This window comes from Macrobrachium rosenbergii, chromosome 42, assembly GCF_040412425.1.
Source record: "Macrobrachium rosenbergii isolate ZJJX-2024 chromosome 42, ASM4041242v1, whole genome shotgun sequence".
NCBI lineage: Eukaryota > Metazoa > Arthropoda > Malacostraca > Decapoda > Palaemonidae > Macrobrachium > Macrobrachium rosenbergii.
In genome coordinates this window covers 51,096,390-51,111,960 of record NC_089782.1, presented here as the reverse complement: position 1 = coordinate 51,111,960, position 15,571 = coordinate 51,096,390, and the positions used below count along the sequence as shown (strand labels likewise).

The window sequence follows — 15,571 nt, the reverse complement described above, 5'->3', positions numbered from 1 at the left end:
ATATCTACTAGCAAAGTTCATACTGCCATAGGCATCCCTAACCTAGTAAAAAAATTGACTAACATCTCAACTATTTTCACTCTTTTAATGGAACGTAGGGGAATGGCTTCTGGATAGCAGGACATTTTATCCATTATAGTGAAAATATACTTATCCCATTATGAGTCCTGGGCAATGGCCCAACAACATCAATTATGACTTCTCTAAAAGGTTCAGGAAACACAGGATTGGACATAAAAGAGTTTTTGGTATACAGTAACTTGGTTTGGCTTACCAACCTTTTGGCAGGTACCACAACTACTGTATTGACAAACTTTGATGTGAACTACTGTATTGACAAACTTCATGTCAGATTTCAGCTTGGGCCAATAATCCTTGAGTAATTTCCCAGCCTTCATGTGAATTCCAAAATGACCCGCCAAACCATTATCATGTGCCAACGACATCAAACGAATCCTGTGAACTCGAGGAGCCATTATTTTTTTTACAATTTCATGTACATTGTTACCAGCCTCTCTAGGCCTACTCAACCTCTAAAGAATGTTGTTCATTATCTTAAACTTTGAGACTGTCAAATCATCCACCTCGCCTGATTTAACAGGAAGGTTCCAGAATTCTTGTCTCTGAGCTTTGTCCTTTGTCCAGTTTGGAATGTCCTTTACAATGTCAATATCTTATTCAACTAAGTTACTATTACCACTACATTCTAAGCTACTCAGATCTACATCTATTGTTGACTCTGCAGCGTCAACAACTCTAGCTCTAGAACGAGTAATCACTGCTGCTTCGGGATTTATTATTATTGGACAAGTCTGGTTGTTATAGGCCACATTGTTTCCTAACATTATGCCTACCTCCTTAACAGGAAATTTATCCACTATGGCCAATTTCAACATTCCTGAAAAAGAAGGACATTTCAATTGAAAATTAATGATGGGGTGTGACGCCACTGAATCAGGAAATCCAGACAACAAGACAAATTCTTCACAGCTCTGGACAAAATCTGACGGCAAGGCCTTTCTGATAATCAACGATTGTGCTGCACCTGTGTCGCACAAAATACGTACACATTTATTCTCAGATGAATTCGTGGATGAGACACAACCTTGAGACAAAAATTTTTCAAAACCAGATAGTCATTGGTCATATGTCCTGGTCATGATGGGTTCTTTCTCCTTCTCTCCTACACCCATTACTGGCCTTTTATTTGCCTGTTATGCTTTCTTAAAAGCAAAACATGTACTTTTCACATGCTCCCTTTTGTTACAATAAAAATGGGTCATATTCTTAAATTTCTCTGGGTCATAACTACCAACACCTCTTTTATCCCTGTTGAAAGAAAAACTATTATTATTATTATTGTCTCCTCTTTTGATTCTTATTACAGGCAGTTCTTGGTTATCAGCAGGGGTTCTGTTCCAGTGGCACATTGATAAGTGAGAATTGCCAGTAACCAAAAATCAGCAATTTTCTGTGTTTTTTCGGCGATTTTCGGCGCCGATAAACACTGAAAATTGCTGATTTTCAGTTATCGGCACCTCTGTTAAGTATGTATCGGCGCCAATACGCAATTGGCGCATATGGACACTGAAAATCTCCAATTTTCGACCCTAGACAAGCGCCAAAAAACCAGATCACCAATAACTTGGAACTGCCTGTATTATAATTATTACTATGGCCTGTCCTAACCCATCCAGGCTTTACATTTGTCCCTACTCTTACTAATTCAGGTTTGTGCGACTAGTAGTATTCTTCGCTGGTAAGTAGCAACCTCTTGCAACATATCTATTTTCAACACTTCTATATGTACCTTTAGTTTATATGGTACACAATGCTTGAAATCATCCACTTCTTTGGATTTGAACCAGTCTTCTACTAACTGTTTTTTCCCACTGGCAAACTCTGCAAATGTTTGTCAATTACCTTTTTTGTAATTTTCTAAAATGCTGACGATAAGTCTCCGGAACAAGTTCATAAGCCTTTAGGATAATGGCTTTGACATTTTCATAATCAGAAGATAAGGTTTCATTTAAGGTCACATAAACCTTCCTGGTCCCTATCTATTTGCTTGTTTTGGGCAAGGGTGGTCCAATATTCCCATGGCCACTGCAACTTAGCACCTATCCTTTCAAAGGATATGAAAAACTCAGTGACATTACATGCCTGAAAGGTGGGTACAAATTTCAAAGCCTGTATTAAATCTATAACAGGCGTTACAGATCTACTGGAGGAAGGAGAAAGGAAAGGAGACTCCAAACCCATCATAGCAATTTCATGCCGTCTATCCTTTTCTTTCTCCCACCCTAAGTTTTTCTGTATTAAGTTCTAAAGTTTTCATTTCAATTTGTTTATCCAATATATTAGTACCGCTTAACCTCCTGGTCACCATCTGTCTGGTTTTACATTTTTGATACACTCATAAATTTGTAACAATAATAACCCTTTCTTCATAAATACATCGTGTTCAGTTTCCAAGTGATCAGCCACTTTTTCTAAAGCCTCCCTATTCAAATCTGCTAACCTCTCTTGCCACCCATCTCCACTCAAAAGCTCCATTATATTAGCCACCTCCATTATGACTGAAAATCACACCAAAACAATACTGCCAAACTACTTAACCACCTGAGGAATGTAGAACTGTTGCCCAAAACAAGACAACCAAAATTAATTTCGCACACAAGTGAACAACTACGGGCATGGAAAATCCTGTCACGGTTGCCAATCTATGATGTCCTTCTTTGACAGTCACTAAAATATGCAATTTCTCTTATCAAAAGTGTTTACTTAAATACCAGCTAAGTCCACAATCAGTGGAATAGCTAAATTATAATAATGGGTGCAAAAATTAATTATGGAATACAAAAACAGTAAGAAAAATATTAATATTAAGTACATAAATCTCAAGACTAGTTATTCTTGAACCTCATAATATATAGAAAATGAATAACAATCACTCTTAATTTAAATAACCAAAACCAACACTTCTATACGACGGAAGATAGATAACAGCACACTCACTCTTCAAAAATAAGTGGGTTCACAAATCAGAGATTAATCAAAAAGACAAAGCAGCCTAATAGAATAATTAAATTCTTTCCTGACTCATGAGAGCCCTTGGCTTATTTGGGCCATATAACTGGATTGTTGAAGATTCAAAATAGAGAGGACTGAATGCCTCTCACAGCCTAGAAGATCCAAATTGGAGAGGCTGAATATAGCTGAACCAAAGACAGTACTTGATGTATCCAAAAACAAATCTGTGCCAATTAAGGCCCAGAAGATCATAACTCCAAAGTAAATAGTAGTACAACATATTGGGCAGTGATCACCAAACAGAACACTTGGCTTATAAGATGAAGGAGTCATTAACGGGATTGCTGACAAACAAATCACCAGAGAGGAGGAAAAGAGCTATGCTGAAACTTATTAGATCTAAAGTATTTACAGAGGCTAAATAGCTGAAATATCATAATACAGTATTGATGGGAAAATTCAACAAGCTAACAAAGGACAGCCATGATGAAAAACATTTTATTAACGTTTTATTGTCTCTGACACATACAGTGAATACAACACCTTGGTTGGGGAGTGATCCCAAACACACACAAATGGGTCAAAGAATGATAAAATAGTCAAAAACACTTAGAACTGACAAACAAATAGCTTAAACACAGAAAAACCCTGTAAAAATGCTTATACCTGAATATTTTAATAGTTTTATCACAAAAGTGCATTTATTCATGAAAATTATATGAAAAATACAGTAATTAGTGAATATTACAGTGAAAAATTAAGCAACAAGCTAATTTTCCAGGGGAATGATGGGATATGATGACAGAGAAAAACATTTTAGTTAGCGAAGTTGACAATTGTCTCTGATACTGTACTGGTTCTTTCTGCCTTTATTAGTTACCCAGATTCATCTCACCAATGGGAGTCTCTCCAGTGTAAAGATTGACAGTACAAATGAAGATGTGTATTTGTACAGGAACAAATAGCAAGTTTTAAAAGCAACTTGCATTTATTCCTACACAAATACAAACCTTTGTTCTTTACGTAGGGTTTATCTTACAAACGCAAGTTGGAATGGTTGTTTAACTTTCAGATAAGGTTGTTAACTGCCCACAGATAGGGGAAGCCTTGCCTACCCATCGTACAACACTTCATTTTGCTTTAGGCCACCTTTGTGTTGAGACGTCTCTGTGCTTCTCTGCCTGACTGCCATTCGCTTTTTTTTTTTTTTTTTTTTTTTTTTCTTTGAAAAATATTGTTTTGAATATTTGTTTATAACCATGCAAACCCCTCAGTCACTTAAGCCTTCTTTATCAGAGAGGAAACTGCAGGTGTTTAGGGACTGTCCAGGGGAGGACAGGCTGTGTAACCAATTTCTCTCCCCAATTGAAGATGACCAAATACATGTATATCATGACGCAAATATGATACACACGTTTGGGTAGATATAAAGATACAGTAGTAGAATCATCTGCATAAGCAACAATCTTGTTTTCAAGAACAGGCCACATATTGTGTATACTGTATAATAAAAAAAGTCATGTTTAACATATCATGAAAAACACCAGAGATTACACTCCCATAGTCATTAAAGTGCCCAGCAACAACTACTGATTATATTTTTTAAGCTATGAATTCAGTAATAATACAAAGAAATTATCCACATTTCATAGTAAGTGTACCATTGAATATTGAGCCTTCTCCCTTAGCATTTATATGTATAGTGCTTTGTGTATAATAGAAAGTTAAGTATACCTTAGTTTAACCAGGCCACTGAGCTGATTAACAGCTCTCCTAGGGTTGGCCTGAAGGATTAGACTTATTTTACATGGCTAAGAACCAGTTGATTACCTAGCAATTGGACCTACAGCTTATTGTGGAATCCAGACCACATTATACCGAGAAATGAATTTTTATCACCAGAAATAAATTCCTCTAATTCTTCATCGGCCGGCCGCAGACTCGAACACAGGCCCAGCAGAGTGCTAACCGAGAACTATAATAACCCATCCAACGAGGAACTGTGTGTATAATAGAGGTTATGTACTGCACTTACAAAAATGAATTACTAGCTTTTTATAGATACAAGTTAACCTTCATCTTGGAAGATGAATGGAAGGTTTTATGGAATAATGGAAATGCCAATGGCAAATTAAAACATCAAATTAATGGTTGGCTTGTGCTTATATTATCCCATCTGTGAAAAGTGCAGAACAAAACTTAATGTTTTGTAAGTTTCATGCGATTGTCCAGTTACAGTCAACAACAGATATCAAGTATGGGAAAGAAATCTGTGAAAACAATTTTGTCAGAATCTTGTGTTTTCAAATTTTGCATATGTTAAATTATTAGGGTTGCTATTAAATAAAGATATTTACTGAGAACAAACCTTCTGGGCCAACATTTTGATGGTTAATGATGTTAACTTGGTGGGTTGATTAAACTGTACACTATTATTAATAATAATTAAACAGGCTGTATCAAATATTTTCATAATGTTTAATTTATCTTTGTCCACAAAGATAAATTAAATATTAAACAGGTTACATACTGTGACTACAGTATGCAACCTGTGTTTTGATAGCATTGATGCTGTGTGTCCTCAAAGGAGTTACACCCTCATGGTCCACTTGGGCTTCATAAGACAGACCAACCAATCTCAAAGAATTCCCTCACAGTTAGTCTTGGCCAAAACAGTGCTTGTTGGCACAGTGATAGAATATGAAGGACTCAGGACAAGAGGACTCTGTCTTCTGTCTACAGCAACTGCCTCGATTTTGCCCATCCATCCTATCTCACACAGATCGACAGGTGACATCAATTGGGCTGTAATGACTGACGAGAGGTGACAAACAAAGGAGGAGGAGGCAAATACAAAAAGGTTTAAACAAAATTTATTTAAGTTATTTACAGTGAGTCAATTGGTTCAATTTAGAATAAACAATTAAATGGACATTTTACAAGTGAATTAATCACTTAAAGGAGCAGCACAATTAACTGGTCAGTAGAACATAAATGAGTCAAAAACATAATAAACATTAGCAGCACACACAAGTGACCAGCACCCAGAACAATAAATGATCAAAGCAATAAAATAAATTAAGAGTCAGTACATAAAAACATATCATAAATGACCAAAAGCATCATAAGGATTTCAACAGACATTACAAATGACCAAATTAGGCATTAAACAGTCAGGTCATATAAAACCAAAACAGTAAACATGGTAAGAAATTTGCCATTCAAAAATATTAGGCAGCAGAACTAAATACATAAACTGGCAACTCAAAGGAACACTGCAGGACAAACAGAGTCGAAACGACAAGCATCATGTCCTCACGCACAGTGCTGACGTCCTTTCCAGTACGACTTACCAGACACAGTGATAACGCCCTCCTCCAGTTAGTGAGAGTAATGCAACCATATTAAAAACTCTCCACTGCTCTGCTGCCAGGATCTTCGCAGGTACTGATAAACTCCAATTAGCTGCTGCCTCAACCAGAATTTTATCATTTATAGATAAATTAGGGATAGAAAAGAAAACAAAGGTTAGGCAACAACCCACTAAGGGAACAATTGGCAAACGATTGTTTAACAAAACACAGATGTGACATCATGTGTGTGGGTATTTTCCCATTAAATGTTCTGTCCCAGAGTTCAAGTATTCCTTTGTGAAAAAGTTGACTGGATTTTAAAGACCATAAGTTGAAAGTTAGGCATAGTTTTTCAGTGAAAAGTTTTGTAGCCTATATTTTTGAAAATCAAAGGTCTCCTGCATGGTAAATGGAGGTTGCTAGGGCTTTGTAACTGCCTTGCTGTTTTTTTCTGTCTTACCAGAGTGATAAGTAGTAGTAATGCAATAATATTAGACAATTTTGTTATTGAAACTCATTAGTCAATGGATTTTTTATCATTTATAGATAAATTAGGGATAGAAAAAGAAATCAGGTTAGCCTAACTCCTTGTTTATGAAACCAAGCCATGATAGTAGTTCCCAGTCATGCTTGACTGACAAGCCTTTGGTGTTTACTAAAGACCAGTTAGTCTGTTCCATTGTAGTGTTTTATGAGAAAATTGTGAATGTTGCCTCTTTTCCTACGAGAATATAACTAGTACTTTTTCATATTGGTGAGCCTTGCCAAACAAATTGAAGCCTTAGAGGTGTTGATCTTGTGTAAATCTGGTATGATAATTCTCATAATTATTGATTTCAATTATGTTCCAACTAACGTAGCCTATAACCTTAACTTGGTGTATGGGAATAGATCAGGTAATCAAACTATGAAATGTTTAGGGATACTTTGTATGGCTATCCATTTAGTTTTGTCTTGATTGAGTTTAGAAGCATTTGTGAGTAAATTCTTTCAGGCATTGTCTTTGTATTAATTTTTGATACATTACCACTATCTTATAGATAAGACCCCTTGATCATGACACTAAACATCATACTTGTAGCCATGTCAGCCTGTTTTAATTTGAAGGTTTGCTGCCTCTACGTACAGTGATATAGATGGCTGACACTTAGTATTTAATAAACACTTGTTCCTTTTATCATTCCTGGGCTGCAGTTACGCTGCAACAAATTGCTCAATCTGCTTTTGGCCTGTGGAGAGGCCCATAACCACCTGCCATGAGCCAACCCCTATAGGAGTAAAGGAGAATTTGGTTGGTTGCTGGACATGTGTTAAATATGCAACATGCTCCTGGCAGAAAGTTTAAATGGTGAAAGAGTTCAGTTTGAAGTTGTCTCAGCCATAGGTTTCAGTAGGAGTATGGGAGGAAGGCACTACATTGTTCCAGCAGAACTCTGGCCATGTTGAAATCCCTTTCCTAGCAGAAACCACATTTGGGCCAATACTCCAAAAAGCAGTGGATTCTAGGAGCTCCCACTTTGACTCCTCCAATGGAGATGAAGTTTCTTTGGGAGAGGTGTCACTAGTACTCAACATGAAGTGGATGTAGCCACTGAAATTTCCCTTCTGAATCAAGAAGACCTAGGGAGCAGTCTTCTACCTTACATGAGAGGGATACAACAGATGAAAATCTTGCCTCTCCCAGGCAGCAACCAGATATCTACAGGAACCCTGCACGATAAAGTCCTCCCAACCCCATCTGAAGTGTATGTACCTTGTAGGGTGTACAGTAAATCCTCCGTATTCGCGGGGGATGCATACTGCACCTAACCCCCATGAAATAGCTTAAAAATCCACGAATACTTAAAACCCCCTCAAAAAACACTTGGAACTGCCTATTTTGATAGTTTAAACACAAAAAATCCTCTAAAAATGCTTATACTTGAGTATTTTAATAGTTTTATCACAAAAAGTGCATTTAATCATGAAAGATATGAAAATACAGGAATCAGTGAATATTTCTCAGTGAAAAATACCACGAATGGGCGAATTTTCCGCTAATAATGGGTAGATACATTCCACAGAGAAATCCGCAAATACGTGAGTCTGCGAATAGTGAGACCGCGAATACGGGGGGTTTACTGTTTAGTGATTAATCTGGGATTTCTATCCTGTCAGGTAGTGGTGATGTGGAGGCCTTGGCTCAATCAGTTCATTCAGACTTCCCTGATAGGGAAATTTTGCATGCTTTACTTTCAACATTCCAGGAGGAAATCATGAACAGTATCAAGGATGTCCTTGCTACTTAGTGTCAGCATATCAGAGGTGCTACCTATGATTCTGAAGAGGAATTCAGTCTGCCCAGGCAGAGACTGGTTCTCTCACCAAAAAAATTAGGTCATGGGGACATTGTAATAAAAACCCAAGCTAATCAGTTGTCAAGATTCCTGTTGAAATCAGAATGGGTAGTAAGAGATACCCTAGTCAAGATTCCTGTTGAAATCAGAATGGGTAGTAAGAGATACCCTACTCACCCTCAGAGCTATAACTGATAACAGTAGTGCGACCAGGTCAGACTGTAAAATTTCAAATCAGAATGTAGTACAGGCACCAATATCCATCCCTAAGAATGATAATAACCTTTGGCATGATGCCTTAGTGTAGATCCTTTCACCAGATGGAAAATAGCTCATTAACCCTTAAACGCTGAGCCTCTATTTACAAAAGTGTCTGCTGTATGTCATGTGTGTTCTGGAGTTAGCACTAAGAGGAAAAAAGTTTTTTTAAAAATCACAGCACGCTTAGTTTTTAAGATTAAGAGTTCATTTTTGGCTCCTTTTTTGTCATTGCCTGAAGTTTAGTATGCAACCATCAGAAATGAAAAAAAAATATCATCATATATAAATATTGGAATATAAAACAGCGTGAAAAAAAATTTCATATATAATAGTATACAAATCGCGCTGTGAGCAAAACGGTTAAAGCTAATGAGTTTTTTTTTTTATTGTACACAAAATTGCAATGATTTTGGTATATAACAAATTGTAAAACGATCAAAGCAACGCAGAGAAAATATTATCACAAAATGATGCATGAATTTGTAATGCGTGCGGATGTAAAAAGTTTTTTTCAAAAATTCACCATAAATCGAAATATTGTGCTAGAGACTTCCCATTCATTGCAAAATGAAGGTAATTGATTGAATATTACTAGACTGTAAGTGTTTTAGCTTACAATTGCAGTTTTCGACCATTTCCGTCGAGTTAAAGTTGACCGAAGGTCGAATTTTTTCTATTTATCGTGATTTATATGAAAATATTTCAAAACTGATAAAAGCAACTACAACCATGAGTTATTTTTTGTTGTATTCTACATGAAATTTTGCACATTTTTATGTATAACACTTTATGTAATGCCTAATAAAAACGGTGCGAAAATTACAACAAGGTGACTAAAGAAATTCTGAGATTTTCAGCCATTAAACCCTTGCGGAGGTAAGGAAAAGTTTTTTTTCAAAAATTCACAATAAATGGAAATATTGTGCGAGAGGCTTTCCGTTTGTTGCAAAATGAAGGTAAATGATTGAATGTTACTAGAATGTAAGAATTTTAGCTTACAATTGCATTTTTCAATCATTTCAGTAGTCAAAGTTGACCATAGGTTTAAATTTTGGCACTTATCTTGATTTATATGAAAATATTTCAAAATTGATAAAAGCTACAACCATGAGTTATTTTTTGTTGTATTCTACATGAAATTGCGGACATTTTCATATATAAAACTTTATGTAACACCTAATAGAAAGTGGTGCGAAAGAAAATGTTGACTAAAAAATTGAGACGACAAAGTGAGGAGGTAACAAAAAGTTTTTTCAAAAAATTTAAATCGAAATATTGTGCTAGAGACTTTTTGTTGCAAAATGAAGGTAAATGATTGAATGTTTTAGAATAAGAAAGACAATTGCATTTTTTCAACCATTTCGGTAGAGCTGTTGGTCAGGTTTAAAACAAATTTATATGAAAATGTCAAAATTGATGAAGCTACAACCAGCATCCCTCAAGGCATTTGATTTAAAAAAATAGAAAATTGCAAAATTACGACAAAAACTAAAGAATTTCTGAGATTTTCAGCAGAGTTAGCTGATGCTTTCTTTTGGGATAATTTTTCAGCTGAATCATTTAAACAAAACAAAGCGTAATTTACTCCCAGCATCCCTCGATTTAAAATTTTTTTGCAAACCACTATTATTTTTTTGAAATTTACAATTTTTTGTCAACGACATATTTTATGTCCAGTCGGCGTTTAAGGGTTAAATGAAAGGAAAACCATGATTGAGGTTGAGCATGTAGAATTTCTTGACTGACTTTTCTAGAAGCAACTTGGAAACCACCAAAGGAGACATTTATTCTGCCTATTTATACAGCAATGAAAGCTATAGAAGCAACTTTCTCCAGTTTAATGGAAAATGTAGAACAACAATTTTAGAGAACCAGTACCCACTCTGTGATGCACCAGCTATCTGTCCCTTCACTTTTAAAACAATATTTATGTGAAGAGAGAGTTTTATAATTATAAGATGATTGAGAAATGAGAGTTAATGGTAGAAATAAAGCCATTTGTTTCCACCATTCCAGTACAGGCAGTCCCAGGTTATCAGCGGGCTTGGTTATCAACGATCTGATTTAACGCCGTTTGTCTAGCAACAAAAATCAGTGATTTTTGGCAGCGAAAATCGCCGATTTCTGCGTGTCAGCGCTGATAATCAGGTATTGGCACTGATACATACCTAACAGAGGTGCTGATCTCTGATTATCAGTGCCAGTAAGTGCCAAAATCGCTGATTTTTGGTTATCAGCGATTTTCGCTTATCACCACACTGTCGGAACAGAACCCCCACTGATAACCAGGGACTGCCTGTATCTGAGAGTTTTCTACAAAGGAATGGGTGGCACTTGTTCTTCCTTTTAAGAGGAAAAAGCTCCCATTGGACATGGCTACCAACTTGAAAAATCTCAGATGGGACAGCCATGACTGAATTTCATGCCAGGCTTCACTTCTGGAGTGTCACAATAAAATTGAAAGGAGGCATTAGCATGCTCCAACATTTTGCCCCCCAATGTAACCTCCTTATTACATTCTTACCCCTTGTGTCAGGACTTTTGTGAAGAATCTGTTGTCTTTCAACTCACTGACTGAGCCTGACAACATAATTGCAAAATTTATGCTTTTCTTGGAAAAGGGGAATCGAGAGAGTTTCCTCTCCCCAAGCCTAAGAAAGCTGGGTATAAATTGAAGCCATACAACCTCACTACAGATCACTCCAACAATAGAAGAAAAGGACAACAATAGAAGAAAGGACAACAATAGCAGCAGCACCCCTTTCAAAGCTTACAAAGACGCTTCTACAAGATAACAGGAAAATCAACTCCTTGACTGCGTATTTAAGGCAATGGAAGAGGCAGAGCCCAGTATGACTTGTATGGTTGGGGGGTCTTCTACAGCACCACATGCAATGGAAGTCTTCCTGTTGGCACCAGTATTCTTTTCAACAGGCTTGGGTAGAGATGGTCCCACCCTCCTCCTCCTCTAAAGGAGTTTTTCTCCAAAAAACCAGATCCCTCTTAATGGGAGCATAGAGAAAAATTTGTTTATCTGCCACCATTCTTCACTGTCCCCAAGAAGGATTCTTTGAATGAAGGGTGATCCTCAACCTGTCAAGTTTGAACAAACATGTTTTTGCGACAAGTTATGGATGACTGCAGTTTCCCAAGTAGCTTTCGCTCATTCTGCAAGGGACTAAGACTGTCTATAGATATGGAAGACACATATTGCACATCCCTATCACTGTTCCCTTCCACTCCTTCTTAGGGTTTCGGATATGAAAGGAAACCTACAGATTCAAAGTCATACCTTTCAGGTGAAACATTGGCCCCAAGAATCTTAAAAAAATTAGCTGCAATCATTGTACGAGAGCTCAGGAAAGAAGGAATTTAATTGGTGGCCTACCTAGATGATTGGCTAATTTGGGGAGCCACCAGAGAAGAAGGCTGATGATACCTGAGACAGTCTTGTAGGAATGCATCTCTTGGTATTGCCCTGAAGTTGTCCAGGGCTCAGAGAACAAATACCAGCTTACAACAGTGAGAGAGAATAGATTTGGTTCTTCTATCCTGGCAGGAGAAGGGAAAGTCTTCTATACATCCTCCTTTCTGAGCCATGACCTTCACATGTGGACGACTTAGTGCAAAAATCACAGACTTAATCTATCTGGCATACCAATCAGTATGGAAAATGTGGTTAGATTACCTCCACCTTGAGAGCCCAGTTGAAATCTTTGGATTATTACATTTTATAATGTGTGTTGAGTTCAAATGCCTTGCCATGACAACAGTCATGGCATACAAGGCAGCACTGTCAGAACCCTTGCTTTATGGTTTTGGAATTGATTCTAATATAGAAATTAATTCCCTTCTCCAGTCTTTTGCACTACATAGGCAACCTCCTGCAAGGCTTCCCATTGTGTGGTCCCCAAATAAGGTTCTTGACTCCTGTCATCCCCTCAATTCATGGGCCCAATACAGCTACAACTCATATGCTCCAAAAGGCCACCTTCTTGACTGCTTTGGCCTCAGGAGCTCAGGTTAGCGGAATGGGCTCGCTCAGGGGGGGGATAACATTTCATCAGTCATACACCTAGCTGTCATTTACTGTTGTCTCCTGGCTTATCATTCCTGGCCAAGAATGGGGACCTTTTAAAGGGAAAACACCCTATTGTGGTAAGGAAACTCAGTATTTCAGATAAAACATCATGCCCAGTTCAAGCACTCAAGGTTTACCTGGATGTGTCTGCAAACATCCCAGATGGTCCTCTTTTTCCTAAACTCCTAGCACAAACAAACCACTCTCTTTACATGGGCTGAGAATTATTCTAGTGTCCCTCATTAAAAAGGTGACCCTCTCCCCTTTCCTAAGCCGCATGACATCCAAAAAGTGAGTACATTGTTGACTTTCCTCGGAAATGTTTCTTTCGAAGAAGTCTTCAAGTGTACTGGGTGTTTATAAGAGGCAGTATTCATGAACCAGGGAAGTTGCAATAATCCCGTAGCTAGACCCAACATAATTAGGTAATCACCTCAGAACCACAAGGGATAATGCCTATATAGGTTCATGTGTTGTATCCTGTTCTTTATTGACAAACCCTAATGGGTATCAGGAATAAAAAAATGGTTGATAACCTGTGACTTTACCTTGGATCAAAAATTCCTGATACTGTTGCCATGAGAGTGGTGATCATGCTGAGATATTGCTTGGGATGGTGCAATAATCCTGAAGCAAGACCCTACATAATTAGATAAGTGGCCTTAGAACCACAAAGGATAATGCATATATATAGGTTCATGTGTTGTTTCCTTTTCTTTGTTGACAAACCCTATAATATATAGGTATCCAGAAGAAAGAAAATGATTGAAAACCTTTGACTGTAGTTCTGGTCAAAAATTAATCTGGGTTGTTGGGATTTATTTATTGGGAGCCAAGCCATTTTATCGCTTGTCAGTTTCTTTGGTAAGCTCCTTTGAGAGTGAACAGCAGCTGTGCTATCAAAAATCGGTTATTGACATTGGGAAAACTTATTTCTGGTAGCTGCTGTTAGTCATCAAACACACGTACTTTCCCTGACGAAAAGACGTGGGACTGGGATGAACATTTGCCCCGCACAGACCTAGTGTGTAGTGAGGAAAATAGCCGACATATGCACTGTTGTCACATCTGTGTGAGTAGAATGAAGAGAAAACCCAGGTAGCTGCTCTTGTCCTGAGTTCTTTATATTCTATCACTGCGTTAACAAAGCACTATTCTGGTGGAGACCAGCTATAAGAGAATTCTTTGAGACTGGTTGGTCAGTCTTATGGAGCCCTGGGAGACCTTCAAAGTAACTCCTTCAGGACTCACAGTAGTCACCAGGCTCCCAAAAATAGGTTTTTCTATGTCAAAACCTGTTTTTTAAACAACACTTGTACAGTGCATAGATTACTGTCCTTACACCATCATGAGATTTGTGAAACATTAGTCAAACTAAATGAAATATACCTGTTCTTGAGAGCAATTCATTTATTTCTAAAACCCATCATCATTCTGATGGAAAATATCACTATTCATAAGTGCATTGATTCAAGGGATTTTAACTTTTTTTTTTTCTAGAGTAAGGCTGTTGTTGAATTGAATCAAGGGTAATGAGAAAGCAGATAAAAGCTGCAAAATTGGCTTGTACAATCCCCCCAACTACTATGAAAGCCCCCATATCAGACTGGCTAGCATCAGTTAAACCCTTAATTTATAGGGACTGGCAAAATGATTGGACAAATATACCCCCACAAAACAAACTAAAACAAATTAAGAACGAAGTTAAAAAGTGGCATTCTTCTACCCAAAAAGCAAAGAATCAATGAGGTTATTTTAACAAGACTCAGAATAGGACACTCCAGACTCACACATGGTCATCTGATGTCAACTCCCCACACAAACCCAATAACTTGTGAAAGATGTAACATCCCAGTAACAATCAAACACATCTTGATTGACTGTCCCAGATGGCATCATGAAAGAAAGACTTATTTACAAAATAAATCAATAAAGGATATTCTAGCAGAAGGTATAACTTTTCAATTAATAATATCATTCTCTTCTTAAACAAAATTAAATTGATAAGTAAAATATAATCTCCCCTTTTTTTTTTTTTCTCTCCTAATTCCCCCTTTTTTTTTTTTATTTATTTATTTATTTAGTTAACTACTTAATTTTTATGTACTCTTTTCCCCATTCTTTTCCCAGCCCGAGAAGAACCTAAAAGAGTTCAGAGGTCTGGTTAAACAAATCATTTATAACTAACTAACTACTTTGCAAGGTTACTCTACCAGCTTGATAGGAATCCCTGGTTGGATCAAATAAAATGAAGTTTCTAATTATAAATGTTCATACAAAGTTTGGTGATTTTTCATATTTAATAATACTAGCACTGTTTGTCTGCTGTTTAACTAGCCATGTAGCCATAAGTAATGTGAAACATTTAAACTTTGCTTTTAAAAATATTTTTCTCTCACTGCAGCTGATCAACATAGGATCTCAGTATAGTTATGGAAGTGATGACCACACAGAGTTTTTGTGCGTGGTATCTCGAGAATACTCATCGTCTCCCAGCAACCACCAAT

The 15,571-nt window shown here is 37.1% G+C and overlaps 1 protein-coding gene across 1 annotated transcript in view; it reads left to right on the top strand.

Annotated features, from left to right (window-relative positions):
- The window catches only part of inc (BTB/POZ domain-containing protein inc), a 196,900-nt gene that overhangs the window by 128,436 nt on the left and 52,893 nt on the right, over positions 1 to 15,571 (top strand). The window contains exon 4 of the mRNA XM_067086459.1: positions 15,469 to 15,571. This exon is cut by the window's right edge and continues 48 nt beyond it. Within this exon, the coding sequence (XP_066942560.1) occupies positions 15,469 to 15,571 (103 nt within the window). The remainder of the gene's footprint in view (positions 1 to 15,468) is intronic.